The sequence below is a fragment of the Heterodontus francisci genome, chromosome 23 (genome assembly GCF_036365525.1).
Source record: "Heterodontus francisci isolate sHetFra1 chromosome 23, sHetFra1.hap1, whole genome shotgun sequence".
In the NCBI taxonomy this organism is placed as follows: Eukaryota; Metazoa; Chordata; class Chondrichthyes; order Heterodontiformes; family Heterodontidae; genus Heterodontus; species Heterodontus francisci.
Window position 1 is genome coordinate 35298359 of NC_090393.1, and position 14074 is coordinate 35312432.

The following is a 14074-nucleotide window of genomic DNA, read 5'->3' on the forward strand; positions in this document are numbered from 1 at the left end:
ACTGTTACTCCACTCTCTTCCCAAAGCCAAAAGGAGCTGCAATAGTCATCTCTTGTGGATTTTAAAGATTTAACTAAAAAAAATCTGTTTCCCTTTAAACGTTGACTTCCTCTCAGCATAGAACCTGGAAATTTGGAATGACCACTTTAAACAGGCTTCCTGAACACACATCACATTCACTGGTGAACAAATCCCAGGCAAAGTTGTGTGAATGTTAATTTCCGATATATTTAAATTCAATTAATATGCGGTTACCACTTCTTTTTACCTACTGAACAGAAGCTGTTCATCTTCACATTCTAGGCCGGTATTTGCCAAGTGCAGCCTCAGCTGTGACTTCAGGCCTGTTTCTACCCACCAAATCCATACCAATACCATCTGTGCACACCATCAGAAAATCAATCTGCATATGCTTTTAAAGTAACCTTCAAACCTAACTACATTTTTAAGTTTCAGGATGGGAATCATAATTCATTTTATTGGGGTTGGCAGGGTGGTTGAGAAGTGGTGCTAGTACTCAGAAATGGAAGACTTTCCTGTGCCAGCACCAGTACTCTCAGAACCTCAGAAAGTACACTAACCCAGCCACAGCAAAAATAACCACTTCCGAGCCTTCTGATTGTTCCACTCTCCATAACAGCAATCTTAATTGTTAGAGAAATCTCCAACTCTGTTTGTGAAGAAGACGCTGAGACTAGGATGCTTTGGTGTAGATTGTTTATTGCTTGTCACAGAGCTTCTGCTCTCCAAACGATACCATCCACCAATGCTGGCTGGCTCTTTTACATATACACATTGGAATACAATTAACTAATTAACACCCAACACCTGTTCACCCTATTATCTTGAACTACCAGGTATTTATTATCCATCAACAGAATTTCAGACACTAACATTAATTGCATCTGAATAAGACCGTCAAATGACAGGTAGTTTTATGTTGGCTTGATACGGTCCAAACTTATTTCTTGCTGGAACCTCACAGCCGGTGGACAGAGAGTTTCATCCCATCAGTCTGCACCAGGTTCAAACCTAAAAACCATAGATAAAAGGCTAGCGCCCGGTCTCTCAGCATTGAAAATGAGGCTGGGTTTTGCTTTAAAGAGGAGCTCCAGGATGCGAAATACTTCCCTTTAATAAGGAGAACAACCCCTCAACAACAGGCTGTTAAAAGAAATTTGTTTCATGTGCAGTGTAAAAATGAGTTTCAAAGTGAATGTCTTTCCACTTAAAAGCAGCAATTGAACATCTTGAGATCATTAGCAGGCTTTTTAGTCACAAGATCACAATGGCGCACTGCTGGCTTACATTACAGGAAAATCTATTTCTGTGTGTTTCAAGTTTTTTCTTTTTCATCAAAGGAAACAATAGTCATTAACACACAAACTCCTTTTTCTGCTAAGTCACTGGCAAAAGCCTATTTCCTTACATTTCCTAACCAGAAGAAGTTGATGTTAATTTTCTTGTTTCTCTGTGTATTTTAGTAACTGCTACCACATGGAATTTCTGCCGACAAAGGGTTAAAAACAAATAGCCCCAAACGAGATCTCAGTTATATGGAAAACATTCACTATGTTTTCCCTTAACTCCCAAGATGCTAAAATTGAATTGGTGTTAGGAACCGGATTTTGGGCAGTTAATGTGTGTATTAAATATAAGTTGTTTGGGGGATTAAGTGTCTCTTTACTTAATAATCTTCGAGAAAACCATTATCAGCTGGCAGTATAAAGTGCACATTGGAAAGTCCATTCTCCATTATGGATGACCATTTAAGCTGCACACCAAAGGGCTTCTTATGTGATCCAACTATTTATAATATGCAGGGTCAGTGCTTAACTAAAATAAAAACAAGAAATGCTGGAACCACTCAGCAGGTCTGGCAGCATCTGTGAAAAGAGAAGCAGAGTTAACGTTTCGGGTCAGTGACCCTTCTTCGGAACTGACAAATATTAGAAAAGTCACAGGTTATAAGCAAGTGAGGTGGGGGTGGGGCAAGAGATAACAAAGGAGGTGTAGATTGGACCAGGCCACATAGCTGACCAAAAGGTCACGAAGCAAAGGCAAACAATATGTTAATGGTGTGTTGAAAGACAAAGCATTAGTACAGATTAGGTGTTAATGCACTGAATATTGAACAGCAGCAAGTGCAAACCTGAAAAAAAAACAGTGGGTAAGCAAACTGAACAAACTAAGATGAAATGAAATAAATGCAAACAAACATTGGAAAAAATGTAAAAAAGAATGTAAAAAAAAAAAGAAGAAAAAATAACTAAAAATGAAAGTAAAATGGGGGGCTGTCATGCTCTGAAATTATTGAACTCAATGTTCAGTCCGGCAGGCTGTAGTGTGCCTAATCGGTAGATGAGATGCTGTTCCTCGAGCTTGCGTTGATGTTCACTGGAACACTGCAGCAATCCCAGGACAGAGATGTGAGCATGAGAGCATGGGGGAGTGTTGAAATGACAAGCAACCGGAAGCTCAGGGTCCTGCTTGCGGACTGAGCGGAGATGTTCCACAAAGCGGTCACCCAGTCTGCGCTTGGTCTCCCCAATGTAGAGGAGACCACACTGTGAGCAGCGAATACAGTATACTACATTGAAAGAAGTACAAGTAAATCGCTGCTTCACCTGAAAGGAGTGTTTGGGGCCTGGGGATGGGGACGAGGTGGTGGGGGTAATGGAGGAGTGGACCAGGATGTCGCGGAGGGAACGATCCTTTCGGAATGCTGACAGGGGAAGGGAGGGGAAGATGCGACTGGTAGTGGCGTCACGCTGGAGGTGGCGGAAATGGCGGAGGATGATCCTTTGGATATGGAGGCTGATGGGGTGGAAAGTGAGGACAAGGGGAACCCTATCACGGTTCTGGGAGGGAGGGGAAGGGGTGAGGGTAGAGGTGCGGGGAATGGGCTGGACACGGTTGAGGGCCCTGTCAACCACAGTGAGGGGGAATCCTCGGTTGAGGAAAAAGGAAGACATATCAGAAGCACTGTCATGGAAGGTAGCATCATCAGAGCAGATGCGTCGGAGACGGAGAAACGGGGAGAATGGAATGGAGTCCTTACACAAGAAGTGTAGTCGAGGTAGCTGTGGGAGTCGGTGGGCTTATAATGGATATTAGTAGACAACCTATCCCCAGAGATGGAGACAGAGAAGTCGAGGAAGGGAAGGGAAGTGACAGAGATGAACCATGTAAAGGTGAGAGAAGGGTGGAAATTAGAAGCAAAGTTGATAAAGTTTTCCAGTTCGGGGCGGGAGCAGGAAACGGCACCGATACAGTCATCAATGTATTGGAAAAAGAGTTGGGGGAGGGGGCCTGAGTAGGACTGGAACAAAGAATGCTCGACATATCCCACAAAAAGACAGGCATAACTAGGACCCGTGCGGGTACCCATAGCGACACCTTTTACTTGAAGGAAGTTCGTGGAGTTGAAGGAGAAGTTGTTCAATGTGAGAACAAGTTCAGCCAGGTGGAGGAGGGTGGTGGTGGATGGGGACTGGTTGGGCCTCTGTTCCAGGAAGAAGCGGAGAGCCCTTAAACCATCCTGTTGGGGGATGGAGGTGTAGAGCGATTGGATGTCCATAGTGAAGAGGAGGCGGTTGGGACCAGGAAACTGGAAATTGTCAAAATGACGTAGGGCATCAGAAGAGTCATGGATGTAGGTGGGAAGAGACTGGACCAGCGGAGAAAAGATAGAGTCTAGATAGGAAGAAATAAGTTCAGTGGGGCAGGAGCAGGCTGACACAATGGGTCTGCCGGGACAGTCCCGTTTGTGGATTTTGGGAAGGAGGTAGAAGCGGGCTGTCCGGGGTTGCAGGACTATGAGGTTGGAAGCTGTAGAGGGAAGATCTCCAGAGGGGATGAGGTCAGTGACAGTCCTTTGGACGGTGGCTTGATGTTCGGTGGTGGGGTCATGGTCCAGAGGGAGGTAGGAAGAAGTGTCCGTGAGTTGGCGTTGAGCTTCTGCAAGGTAGAGGTCGGTACGCCAAACGACAACAGCACTACCCTTGTCTGCAGGTTTGATGACCATGTCGGGGTTAGACCTGAGAGAACGGAGTGCCTCAAGTTCAGAGGGGGACAGGTTAGAGTGAGTGAGGGGGGCAGAGAAATTGAGATGACCAATGTCTCGCCGACAGTTTTCAATGAAGAGATCAAGAGCGGGTAAGAGGCCAGGGAGAGGGGTTCAGGTAGAGGGAGAATGCTGGAGGCGGGTGAATGGGTCTGCTGGTCGGGGGGAGGACTCCTGGTCAAAGAAGTGAGCCCGGAGGCGGAAGCGACGGAAGAAGAGCTCAACGTCATGCCGAGCACAAAATTCATTGAGGTGGGGGCATAAGGGGATAAAACTGAGACCTTTGCTGAGTACAGAATGCTCAGCATCAGAGAGGGGGAGGTCAGAGGGTATAGTGAATACACGGCAAGGGGTCAGATCAGAAGGGGTGGGGTCAGAGGGAAGTGAAGCGGAAGGAGGATCTGGAGGGGCATTAGTTCCCATCAGCTGCTGGAGCTTGCGTTCCTTAACACCTGAAAGGAAGAAAAAAAGTTTTTTGTTAATGCATCGGATGAGATGAAAGATGAAATGAAACTGCAGAGTAGAACAGCTTTGAGATAAGGTGAGGCGGTGCTGTCTGTGAAAAGAGAAGAGTTAACGTTTGAGTGGTTCCAGCATTTCTTGTTTTTATTTCAGATTTCCAGCATCCGCAGTATTTTGCTTTTATGTCAGTGCTTAACTGTTAGCTACAGAAAGTTTGCTCCAAGACATAAACGCTAATTGCCTTAAGCTACCTTAGCTACTTGGTTGAAGTCCCCATAAATTGACAAAAAACACCTATTATCTATTGAGGGTGAAATTCCATGGGACTTCTACCAGTTTCCTGCTTCCAGTGGAAAACCTGTGGAGGTCCTTTGAAATTTCAGCCCATTATCTTATCTAAGATAATAGGTGGCACAGTGGTGCAGAGGTTAGCACTGCAGCCTCACAGCTCCAGCGACCTGGGTTCGATTCTGGGTACTGCCTGTGCGGAGTTTGCAAGTTCTCCCTGTGACCGTGTGGGTTTTCACCGGGTGCTCTGGTTTCCTCCCACAGCCAAAGACTTGCAGGTTGATAGGTAAATAGGCCATTGTAAATTGCCCCTAATGTAGGTCGGTGGTAGGGAATATGGGATTACTGTCGGGTAAGTATAAATGGGTGGTTGTTGATTGGCACAGACTCAGTGGGCCGAAGGGCCTGTTTCAGTGCTGTATCTCTAGGACTATGACTAAATTCTGAAATGGGTGAATAAATGAGTCAAATACTGCGTTTAACTGAGACATCACTCTATGAACCAAAACAGTGACCATTCCTTATGCAGATATATTTTTTTTAAATGTATTTTAAGATGTGCTTTCAACCTTCCTCTTTCCAAGTGCCTCTGTGACAGGCACAATACATAGCAACAGTTATGGGTGAGTGACCAGCTCCCAGGTTTCCTCCATTGCTAAAGATGTCAGAGATGCAGGAGAGTGTTTTCATGGATGTTTCACTCCCTCTCTGTAGGGATGTGCCCTTACATGGTGCTGCCTTATGATGCCACAGGTAAGATAAAGACCTTCATGAACAAGGGCTCTTTCCCAAGTCTGTGTTTTCCAAATTGCTGGTGTTCTAATGTGCTGCACCACTTGGCCATCTTCAAATCAGCAGATTTCTAGCCAACCGTAACATGACTATGTGCCAGGCTACATTACAAGCTGAACAGAAAACCAACCTCGAACACCATTGCAAGCCATGGTGTTGAGTTTAAAACATGATTTGTAATGTTCAAAAAAAATTAATTAGAATGCCTTCAAAACTATGTTATGCAAAGCTGACTGCTGAAATACACACCAAAGATTTCCTGTCGCTTGAAATTAGGACACAAGGAGGACCATCTCATTCTGATACTTCCACAATCCAGTGATTAATTGTGTTTACATTAAGATTGCACAAAAGAGGACAAAGGTATAGACTGCATTCTGCACTGTTGTATTATCAGAACTGAACAGGAGAATCACAGGAGTTACTTCACCATACCTTCAACACGTTTTGATCTGATGATTTACATGTCACAAATTCAGACACATCTGTCACGGTGCTGTCCTCTTCCACCACAATGACTTTTACTGGAACTGCTACCGTTTTGCCAGTTAGAATTGCAGTATTGAGGATTTCAGTGTTCTGCAAACAAAAGAGTATCTTAAGTTAATACTGTTAAGGAAAAATAGAGCCTATGTTTTATTTCAATAACATCAGTTGACCTGCTGAATGTAGCAGTCAAATATTGACTTATTAGACAGGATCAATGTGTGTTTGGAGGACCCTTTTTCTACCCTCAACACAAAGGGAAATGCCCTAACAGCACACTCCACATTGCTGCTAGCACAGTGCACATGCATGATACCTGTAAGCCGCAAGGCTACACTCATACAGTAGCTGCTGGCCTGAACACGTCAAATAGATACTCTCTGATATATCTTATTCCAGCATGTGTTACTTTCCTTTCTGCTTTCAGGAGAAGGTTGTGCATAACCCTCCCTTCCACTAACCACTAACTTGGCCAAACTTCCTAAAATGTTCCCCCATCCTAGCCATGAACTTGCATCTTTCTCTACTTTCTGTCCTATCTCCCCTCACGCCCGCTCTGAGCTCATCTTGTCCATGAGATCCACTCCTGCTCCCTTGATCCTATTCCCATTAAACTGCTGATCACTCAACTTCCCGTCCTGGTCCCCATGTTAAATGATATTGTAAAAGGTTCCCTCTCTTCAGGTGTTGTCCCTCTCACCTTTAAATCTGCCTTCATCACCACTCTCCTCAAAAAAAAACAACACTTGACCCCATCACCCTTGCAAACTACCGTCCCATCTCCAACCTCCCTTTCCTCTCCGAAGTCCTTGAACATGTTGTCACCATCCAAATCCGTTCACATCTTCCCCAAAACTTCATGTTTGAATCGCTCCAATCAGGTTGCCGCTCCTGTTGCAGTACCAAAATAGCTCTTACCAAGTCACAATAACATCCTATGCTACTGTGACTAAGGTAAACTTTCCCTCCTCATCCTTCTCAACCTGTTTACAGCCTTTGATATGGTTGACCACAAGATCCTCCTTCAACACCTCTCTGCTTTCAGAGATGGGTGGGACTGCACTCACGTGGTTCCATTCTAATCTCCTAATCATAGCCAGAGAATCAGCTGCAATGGTTTCTCTTCCTGTTTACGCACCGTTACCTCTGGTGTCCCCCAAGAATCTAGCCTCGACCTCCCTCCTATTTCTCATCTACATGCTGCCCCTCAGCGACATTATCCAAAAGCATAGCATTAGTTTTCACACGTATGCTGACAATACTCAGCTCGGAATCACCGCCACCTCTTGACTCCTCCACCGTTGCTAAATTATCACACTGCTTATCTGATATCCAGTACTGGATGAGCAAAAATTTCCTCCAACTAAATATTGGGAAGACTGAAGACATTGTTTTTGCTCCTGCTCCAAACTCCGTTCCCTAGCTACAGATTCCATTCCTCTCCCTGGCTAAAGTCTGAGATTAAGCCAATCTGTTCACAATGCTAGTGTCACATTTGACCCTGAGATGAGCTCCCGACCTCATATTCATGCCATCACTAAGATCGCCCATTTCCACCTCTGCAACATTGCCCAACTTCACCCCTGTCTCAGCTCATCTGCTGCTGAAACCCTCATTCATGCCTTTGTTACCTCTGGATTTGACTATTTCAATGCACTCCTGCTGGTCTCTCACATTCTACTCCCCGTAAACTTGAGGTCATCCAAAGCTCATGCTGCCCATGTCTTAACTTGCACCAAGTCCCATTCCCCCATCAACCCTGTGCTCACTGACCCACGTTGGCTCCCAGTCAAGCAATGTCTTGATTTTAAAATCCTCATCCTTATTTTCAAATCCCTGTATGACCTTGCCCCTCCCTATCTCTGTAATCTCCTCCAGCCCCACAACCCTCTGAGATATTGCGCTCCTTCAACTCTGGCCTCTTGTGAATCCCCAATTTTAGTCACTCCACCATTGGTAGCCAGTCCTTCAGTTGCCTCGGCCCCAAGCTCTGGAATACCCTCCCTATACCTCTCCACCTCGCTTTCCTCCTTTAAGACACACCTTAAAACCTACCTCTTTGACCAAGCTTTTGGTCATCTGACCCAATATCTGCTTTTATGGCTCGGCATCATACTTTGTTGAATAATGCTCCTGTAAAGCGCCTTGAGATGTTTTATTATGTTAAAGGTGCTGTATAAATATGTTGTTGTTATTCTTGTATGCTAAGGTCAAAGGTGGTACTTCCACTACTGTCCTGGGCATTATTAACTAACTCAGCAATGATTGAAACACAAATCTCCTCAATCTGCACAGTGTATGTTAAAACCATTTTAAATCAATTAATTAAACTGCTGTGTTTTCACACAAGATACAGGCAGTATCTACATGCGCTTTCCTCCCTGTGCAGTATGTGGGAGCAAATCTGCAGAAGGTCACTTTAACCCACATCCATGTATCTCCACGAATCATTAAAACATTACACTGCACAATAATACTGCCTGTGTTTGTTTTCAATAAGGACCACCAAGCAAAGACTCACTAAGTGCTTATATTTCGTGTGAAAGTGTATTAGAAAGTTATGGCACATACTAATCATTTAGAGAAGCAAATTAATTTTCTTATTTAACATTATACTAAATATCGCCTTATGCTTTGGCCTATAAGAGCTCATTTGCTCAGCTAGAGCCTCTGATATTGTAACTACATCCCGCTAATGAAGGGGAAAAACTGTAGATTCTTTCCTTTGCTCAGTAATTTGTTTTATTTGAGAGCTCATTAACAGCTCCTGTGCTTCACCCTTGAGAGTTAACAACAATATTGTTGGTAGAAATACAATCAAATTAAAAGTGAACATGAAAGCAAGTGTACTCATTACATTAATGCAAAAAGAACAAGGCTTGTAAGGATAAGAGCATTGCTTCCAAAACTGACGCACGCCCAGGTGGAAATACATATTCGATCATTGGGGCTACAGTGTTTCAGCACCACGTTCGGCCTGAATTCCTTAGACATTGTGTCATTGAATAAATCCGTTCAAGCTATTGATGTATTATCCAATCTATGACTATAATTATGCTAAAAGAAAGATCTTGCATTTATATTGTGCCTTTCACGATGTCAGGACATTCCAAACAGCTTCACAACCAATGAAGTGTCTTTGAAGTACAATCTAATACAGAGAATTGCAGCAACTAATATATGCACAAGATCCCATAAACAGAAATTAGATAAATGACCAGCTAATCTGTTTCACAATGTTGGTTGAGGGAAAAATGTTGGCCAACACACTGGGAGAACTCCACTCTCGCCTTCAATGGGATCTTTTACATCCACGGGAGCAAGCAGATGGGGCCTTGATTTAACCTTTCATTCAAAAGACAACACCTCCACGGTACAGCACTCCCTCAGTACTGCATGGAAGTGCCAGCCCAGATTATTGGTCTTAAAACCAAAACTTTCTGACTCAGAGGTATGAGTGCTCCCACTGAATCAAAGCTGACAGTTTAGATCAACATTGATACCACAACTGTTTGGCTATAATAGTAAGTTAATGACATAGCCAGTTAGATTAGCCTATATTTATAAGTCAGATCAATGCTCAGAAAACACACTCATACCACTCATTTGCTGTTTTCTTTAATCAGCACTTTTTTTTCCTGATCCTCTTTCACCTGGTTCTTCCAGGCCTGCAGAAGCATTAGGGGTAATTTTACCACCCCACCCCACCCCCATGACAGGTAGGAGAGGGGGACGGGGTTAAATCTGTAAAGATGTGAAAACCGATCCCAATCTGCCATGATCCTCCCTCTTCCATTTTAACCACAGTGGGTTTGGGAGCATCTAACTAATCTGCTCTGGACAGGCATATATTAATGACCTAGACGTTGGTGTACAGAGCACAATTTCAAAGTTTGTGGATGATATGAAACTTGGAAGCACTGTGAACTGTGAGGAGGACAGTGTAGAACTTCAAAAGGACATAGACAAGTTGGTGGAATGGGTGGACAGGTGGCAGATGAAGTTCAATGCAGAGAAATGTGAAATGATACATTTTGGTAGGAAGAACATGCAGAGACAATATAGAATAAAGGGTATAATTCTAAAGGGGTTGCAAAGGCAGAGGGAACTGGGTGTATATGTGCATAAGTCATTGAAGGTGGCAGGACAGGTTGAGAGAGTGGTTAATAAAGCATACAGTATCCTGGGCTTTATTAATAGGGGCATAGAGCACAAGAGCAAGGAAGTTATGTTGAACTTGTATAAGACACTAGTTCAGCCTCAGCTGCAGTATTGCATCCAGTTCTGAGTGCCGCATTTTATGAAGGATGTGAAGGTGTTAGAAAGGGTGCAAAAAAGATTCATGAGATTGGTTCCAGGGATGAAGAACTTCAGTTATGAAGATAGATTGGAGAAGTTAAGACTGTTTTTCTTGGAGAAGAGAAGGCTGAGAGGAAATTTGATAGAGGTATTCAAAACCATGAAGGGTCTGGACACAGTAGACAGGGAGAAACTGTTCCCACTTGCGAAAGGATTGAGAACGAGAGGGCACAGATTTAAACTATTTGGTAAAAGAAGCAAAAAAGTGACATGAGGAAAAACTTTTTCACGCAGCGAGGGTTAAGGCCTGGAATGCACTGCCTGCGAGTGTGGTGGAGGCAGGTTCAATTGAAGCATTCAAAAGGGAATTAGACTGTTATATGAAAGGAAGAATGTGCAAGGTTACAGGGAAAAGGCGGGGGAATGGAACTGAGGGAACTGTTCTTTCAGAGAGCTGGTGTAGACACGATGGGCCGAATGGCCTCCTTCTGCACTGTAACAATTCTGTGATTCTGAATTCTGTAATTCTGTGGGTCCATGATTATAATGGTTAAATGAGGCTTGGTTCCTCAGTTTTTGGTAGTCATTTAAATTTAATGCTGGCTGGCTGAGTTTCCCAAGGTTTGGGAGAACTGGCAGTGAAAGGGAGGCAGTAGCTGCCAGCTGCTGCAGGTAAGTGCTGCTTTTAAGCACTGCTTAAAATAGCCCTCAAGCAAACCTACTGCCACCATCTTCCAATCCCAGCCCCATCTTCAGACACCTACGTGATCTGCCGAACCTCCCCCAGCAATATGCCCTGATCTTTCTCTCCACCCACCCCCCAGCTACCACGTTCCGAGCTTCCCCCATCATGCCCAGAGTATTTTGCAGTTGCAAGGAACCGTCCCAGGCAGTCCCTGACTGCAATCTTTTACCACATCTGTCATCTGTGGCTCACTTGGTAGCACACTCACCTGTGACTCATAATATTTCCTGGTTCAAATCCCATTCAAGGACTTAAGTACAAAAATCAAGGCTGACACTGCAGTGCAGAACTGAGGGAGTTCTGTGCAGTTGGAAGTGCCATTTTGTGGGTCAAATATTAAACTGAGGCCTCATCAGCCCTCTCAAGTGGATGTAAAAAATCCCACTGTACCATTTTGAGGAAGAGCAAGGGAGTTATCCCTGGTGTCCTGGCCAATATTTATCCTTCAATCAATATCGCATGAACAGACCATCTGGTCATTATCGCATTGCTGTTTGTGGGAGTTTGCTGTGCTCAAATTGATGTCACATTTCCGACAACAGTGACTACACTTCAAAAGTACCTCACTGGCTGTAAAGGGCTTTGAGATGTCCGGTGGTTGTGAAAAGCACTATATAAATGCAAGTCTTTCTTTTGCAGGCTTCCCTGCCCAGCAGCTGGCCAGTCTTTCAATCTGGCTGGAAACAGAGTAAAAAGTTAAATGAGGTCCTGCTGGTAAATTCAGCAGGACCTCCTTGTTCCCAGGATTTCCGGGCATTCACCCGACAAACATACACCCCGATTCCCGCCCTGTACGTATCTGGTCCATTAGTTCTGTTCTTATTTGAGCTTATGCAAAAAAAATGTGTTTAATACAAGGAAAGGTCGGATACCCCACAAAGTTAAATAGATAAATTTGAGCCATGAGAGCACCTAGTACTTCCAAGTTGCAGGAAAGGGCAGATACTCATTGGGGGTAATTTTAACCAAGCAGCCTGGGCAGGAAACCCAGATTGAGTGCAATGCTGCTTTTACACCCACCAAATATTAAAGCAGGGTGTAAAACCAGCAATCCACTCAATCCCATCAGTTTCCCAAGAGGTGGGTTAAGTTAAAATTGTCCCATTGTTTAAGATCTCCACCCCCACTGTACTGCTCTGGGATTTCCTAGGGCTTTTTCTAGTGAGACAGAATTAGGTCCAGTATCATCCCAGAGACCTGGCGCTATGGCCTGCCCCTGGATCCCCACTGACAAAAGATTGTGGTTGTGCTGCAGATAATGTTAGAAATCGTTGGCAAGTGAACCTCCATAATTGGCTGGATTTTGTGCAGGAGATGGAGTTCCCGGCACCAGGCCAAAAAAGCTGGGGCATCCCGGCCTCGGCCTTCTCACGCCCCCTCCGGTGCGATCCTTCGTTGCTACGGAGGCGACATTTCCCACGCCGGATCCCCTTTCCTTTAAAGTTGGGCATCCTGCCTCCAAGAGTTGCTGGCCAATCACAGTGCCACTGGAAGCAGTGGCCACTGCTGGTAATGCAGAGGCCCCGCGCTGGAATCCCGGACCTCAGGTAAGTGAGGCAGGGTCGCTGGGGCCAGGCTGGAAGGCCCCGGCGAGGGAGGGTGGGGTGGGTGGTCGAGCATTGCAGCGGGAGGGGTGTCCTGAGAGGTGCACTGTGCCGCGGCTAGGGCTCTCTATGGGCCACAGATGGCCCACAGAGGAGGGACGCCCCCCCCCCCACCCCAAGCCCGCAGGAAGGGCCCCTCGTCTTACAAGGTATCCTCCCCGTGTGGCGGAGGACCCCCCCACCTACCCGCCACTAAGCTCCCAGCGGCACAGGACTGAGACCCTTAAGTGGCCATTAATTGGCCACTTAAGGGCCTCAATTGGCCTCTGGGTGGGAAATCCATTGTCAGCCCATTATGCCCCTGGAAAAATCACTTGGCGATGTGACCTCTACCCGTCCGCTACCCGTCGCGATTCACCGTGCCACCCCCCCTCCCCCCTCTCTAACCATGCCTCAGGGGGCCCATATAATCCAGCCCAATGTTTCAAAGCACAAGGGACCTTCTGGCTGCTAATTCCAATGGCTCCACAGCTGCACTCAGATTTACTCCCATTTCTGAGGAGGAAGCTCCAACCGAGAAGCAGGTGTGTGCTAGTGCCCAGGACAGGAACGATGCAAGTCCCTTCGTCCCCCACAAGCACAGTGGGTGCCCAGAGCCAAAAATCTACCCTATGGTACTGAAATTCTCCACAGGAAGGCAATCTAAAAAGGTCATACATTTTCGATAAGTCACAACAGATAGGCAAAACAGTACTGGGAAAAGGAAGAGGTGAGCAGAAAAAGTGAAAGGGATCAGAATGGTTTCAAAGATAAAATTAGCTTGCAAAATTTAAGTCGCTTGATACTATGGACTCACAGCTTGATATTGTAGACTCAACACTTAATTGTGACCACTAATATGCTAGGGCCCCATGTATACTTTACAAATTACATGGTGAAGGGGCAATTCCTCCTTTAATGTTAATATCTTTGTAATTATTAAACTGCTGGGAAAATTGTGAGAAAAGGCTGCATACTATTTCTGAGAATATAATTTTGGTGGTAGGCTGTTAATTACAGCCAGAAGCAGACCTCCACTTAGCGTTAAACAGAGCATGCCACTGCCCTATAGAGCAGAGAACCCTAAGTAAATGAATTCAGTTTAGTATCGCTCAACTAATTTCAAGGTACTTTCTACTTTGTCTTGGAGGGTTACAGATCAGATTATTTTTGAAGATTTTTAAGAATTGAGCAATATAAAAATAGCACTGATTGAATGAAAGCTTCATTACTGATGGTTGTAAAGGTCCTAAGTAAAATTATATGAGCCGTCTCAATATGAGTATTGGTAGTCAAATGTCCACAGTACAAATGGTATAATTGAATATTATTTGCAGGCTGAGCAGCATTAAC

General features: G+C 44.8%; 1 protein-coding gene across 1 annotated transcript in view; it reads right to left on the reverse strand.

Moving 5' to 3' along the window:
* si:dkeyp-14d3.1 (transmembrane protein 132C) overlaps positions 1 to 14074 on the reverse strand; it is a 1037882-nt gene that overhangs the window by 185817 nt on the left and 837991 nt on the right. Inside the window, exon 5 of the mRNA XM_068055068.1 lies at positions 6044 to 6187. Within this exon, the coding sequence (XP_067911169.1) occupies positions 6044 to 6187 (144 nt within the window). The remainder of the gene's footprint in view (positions 1 to 6043; positions 6188 to 14074) is intronic.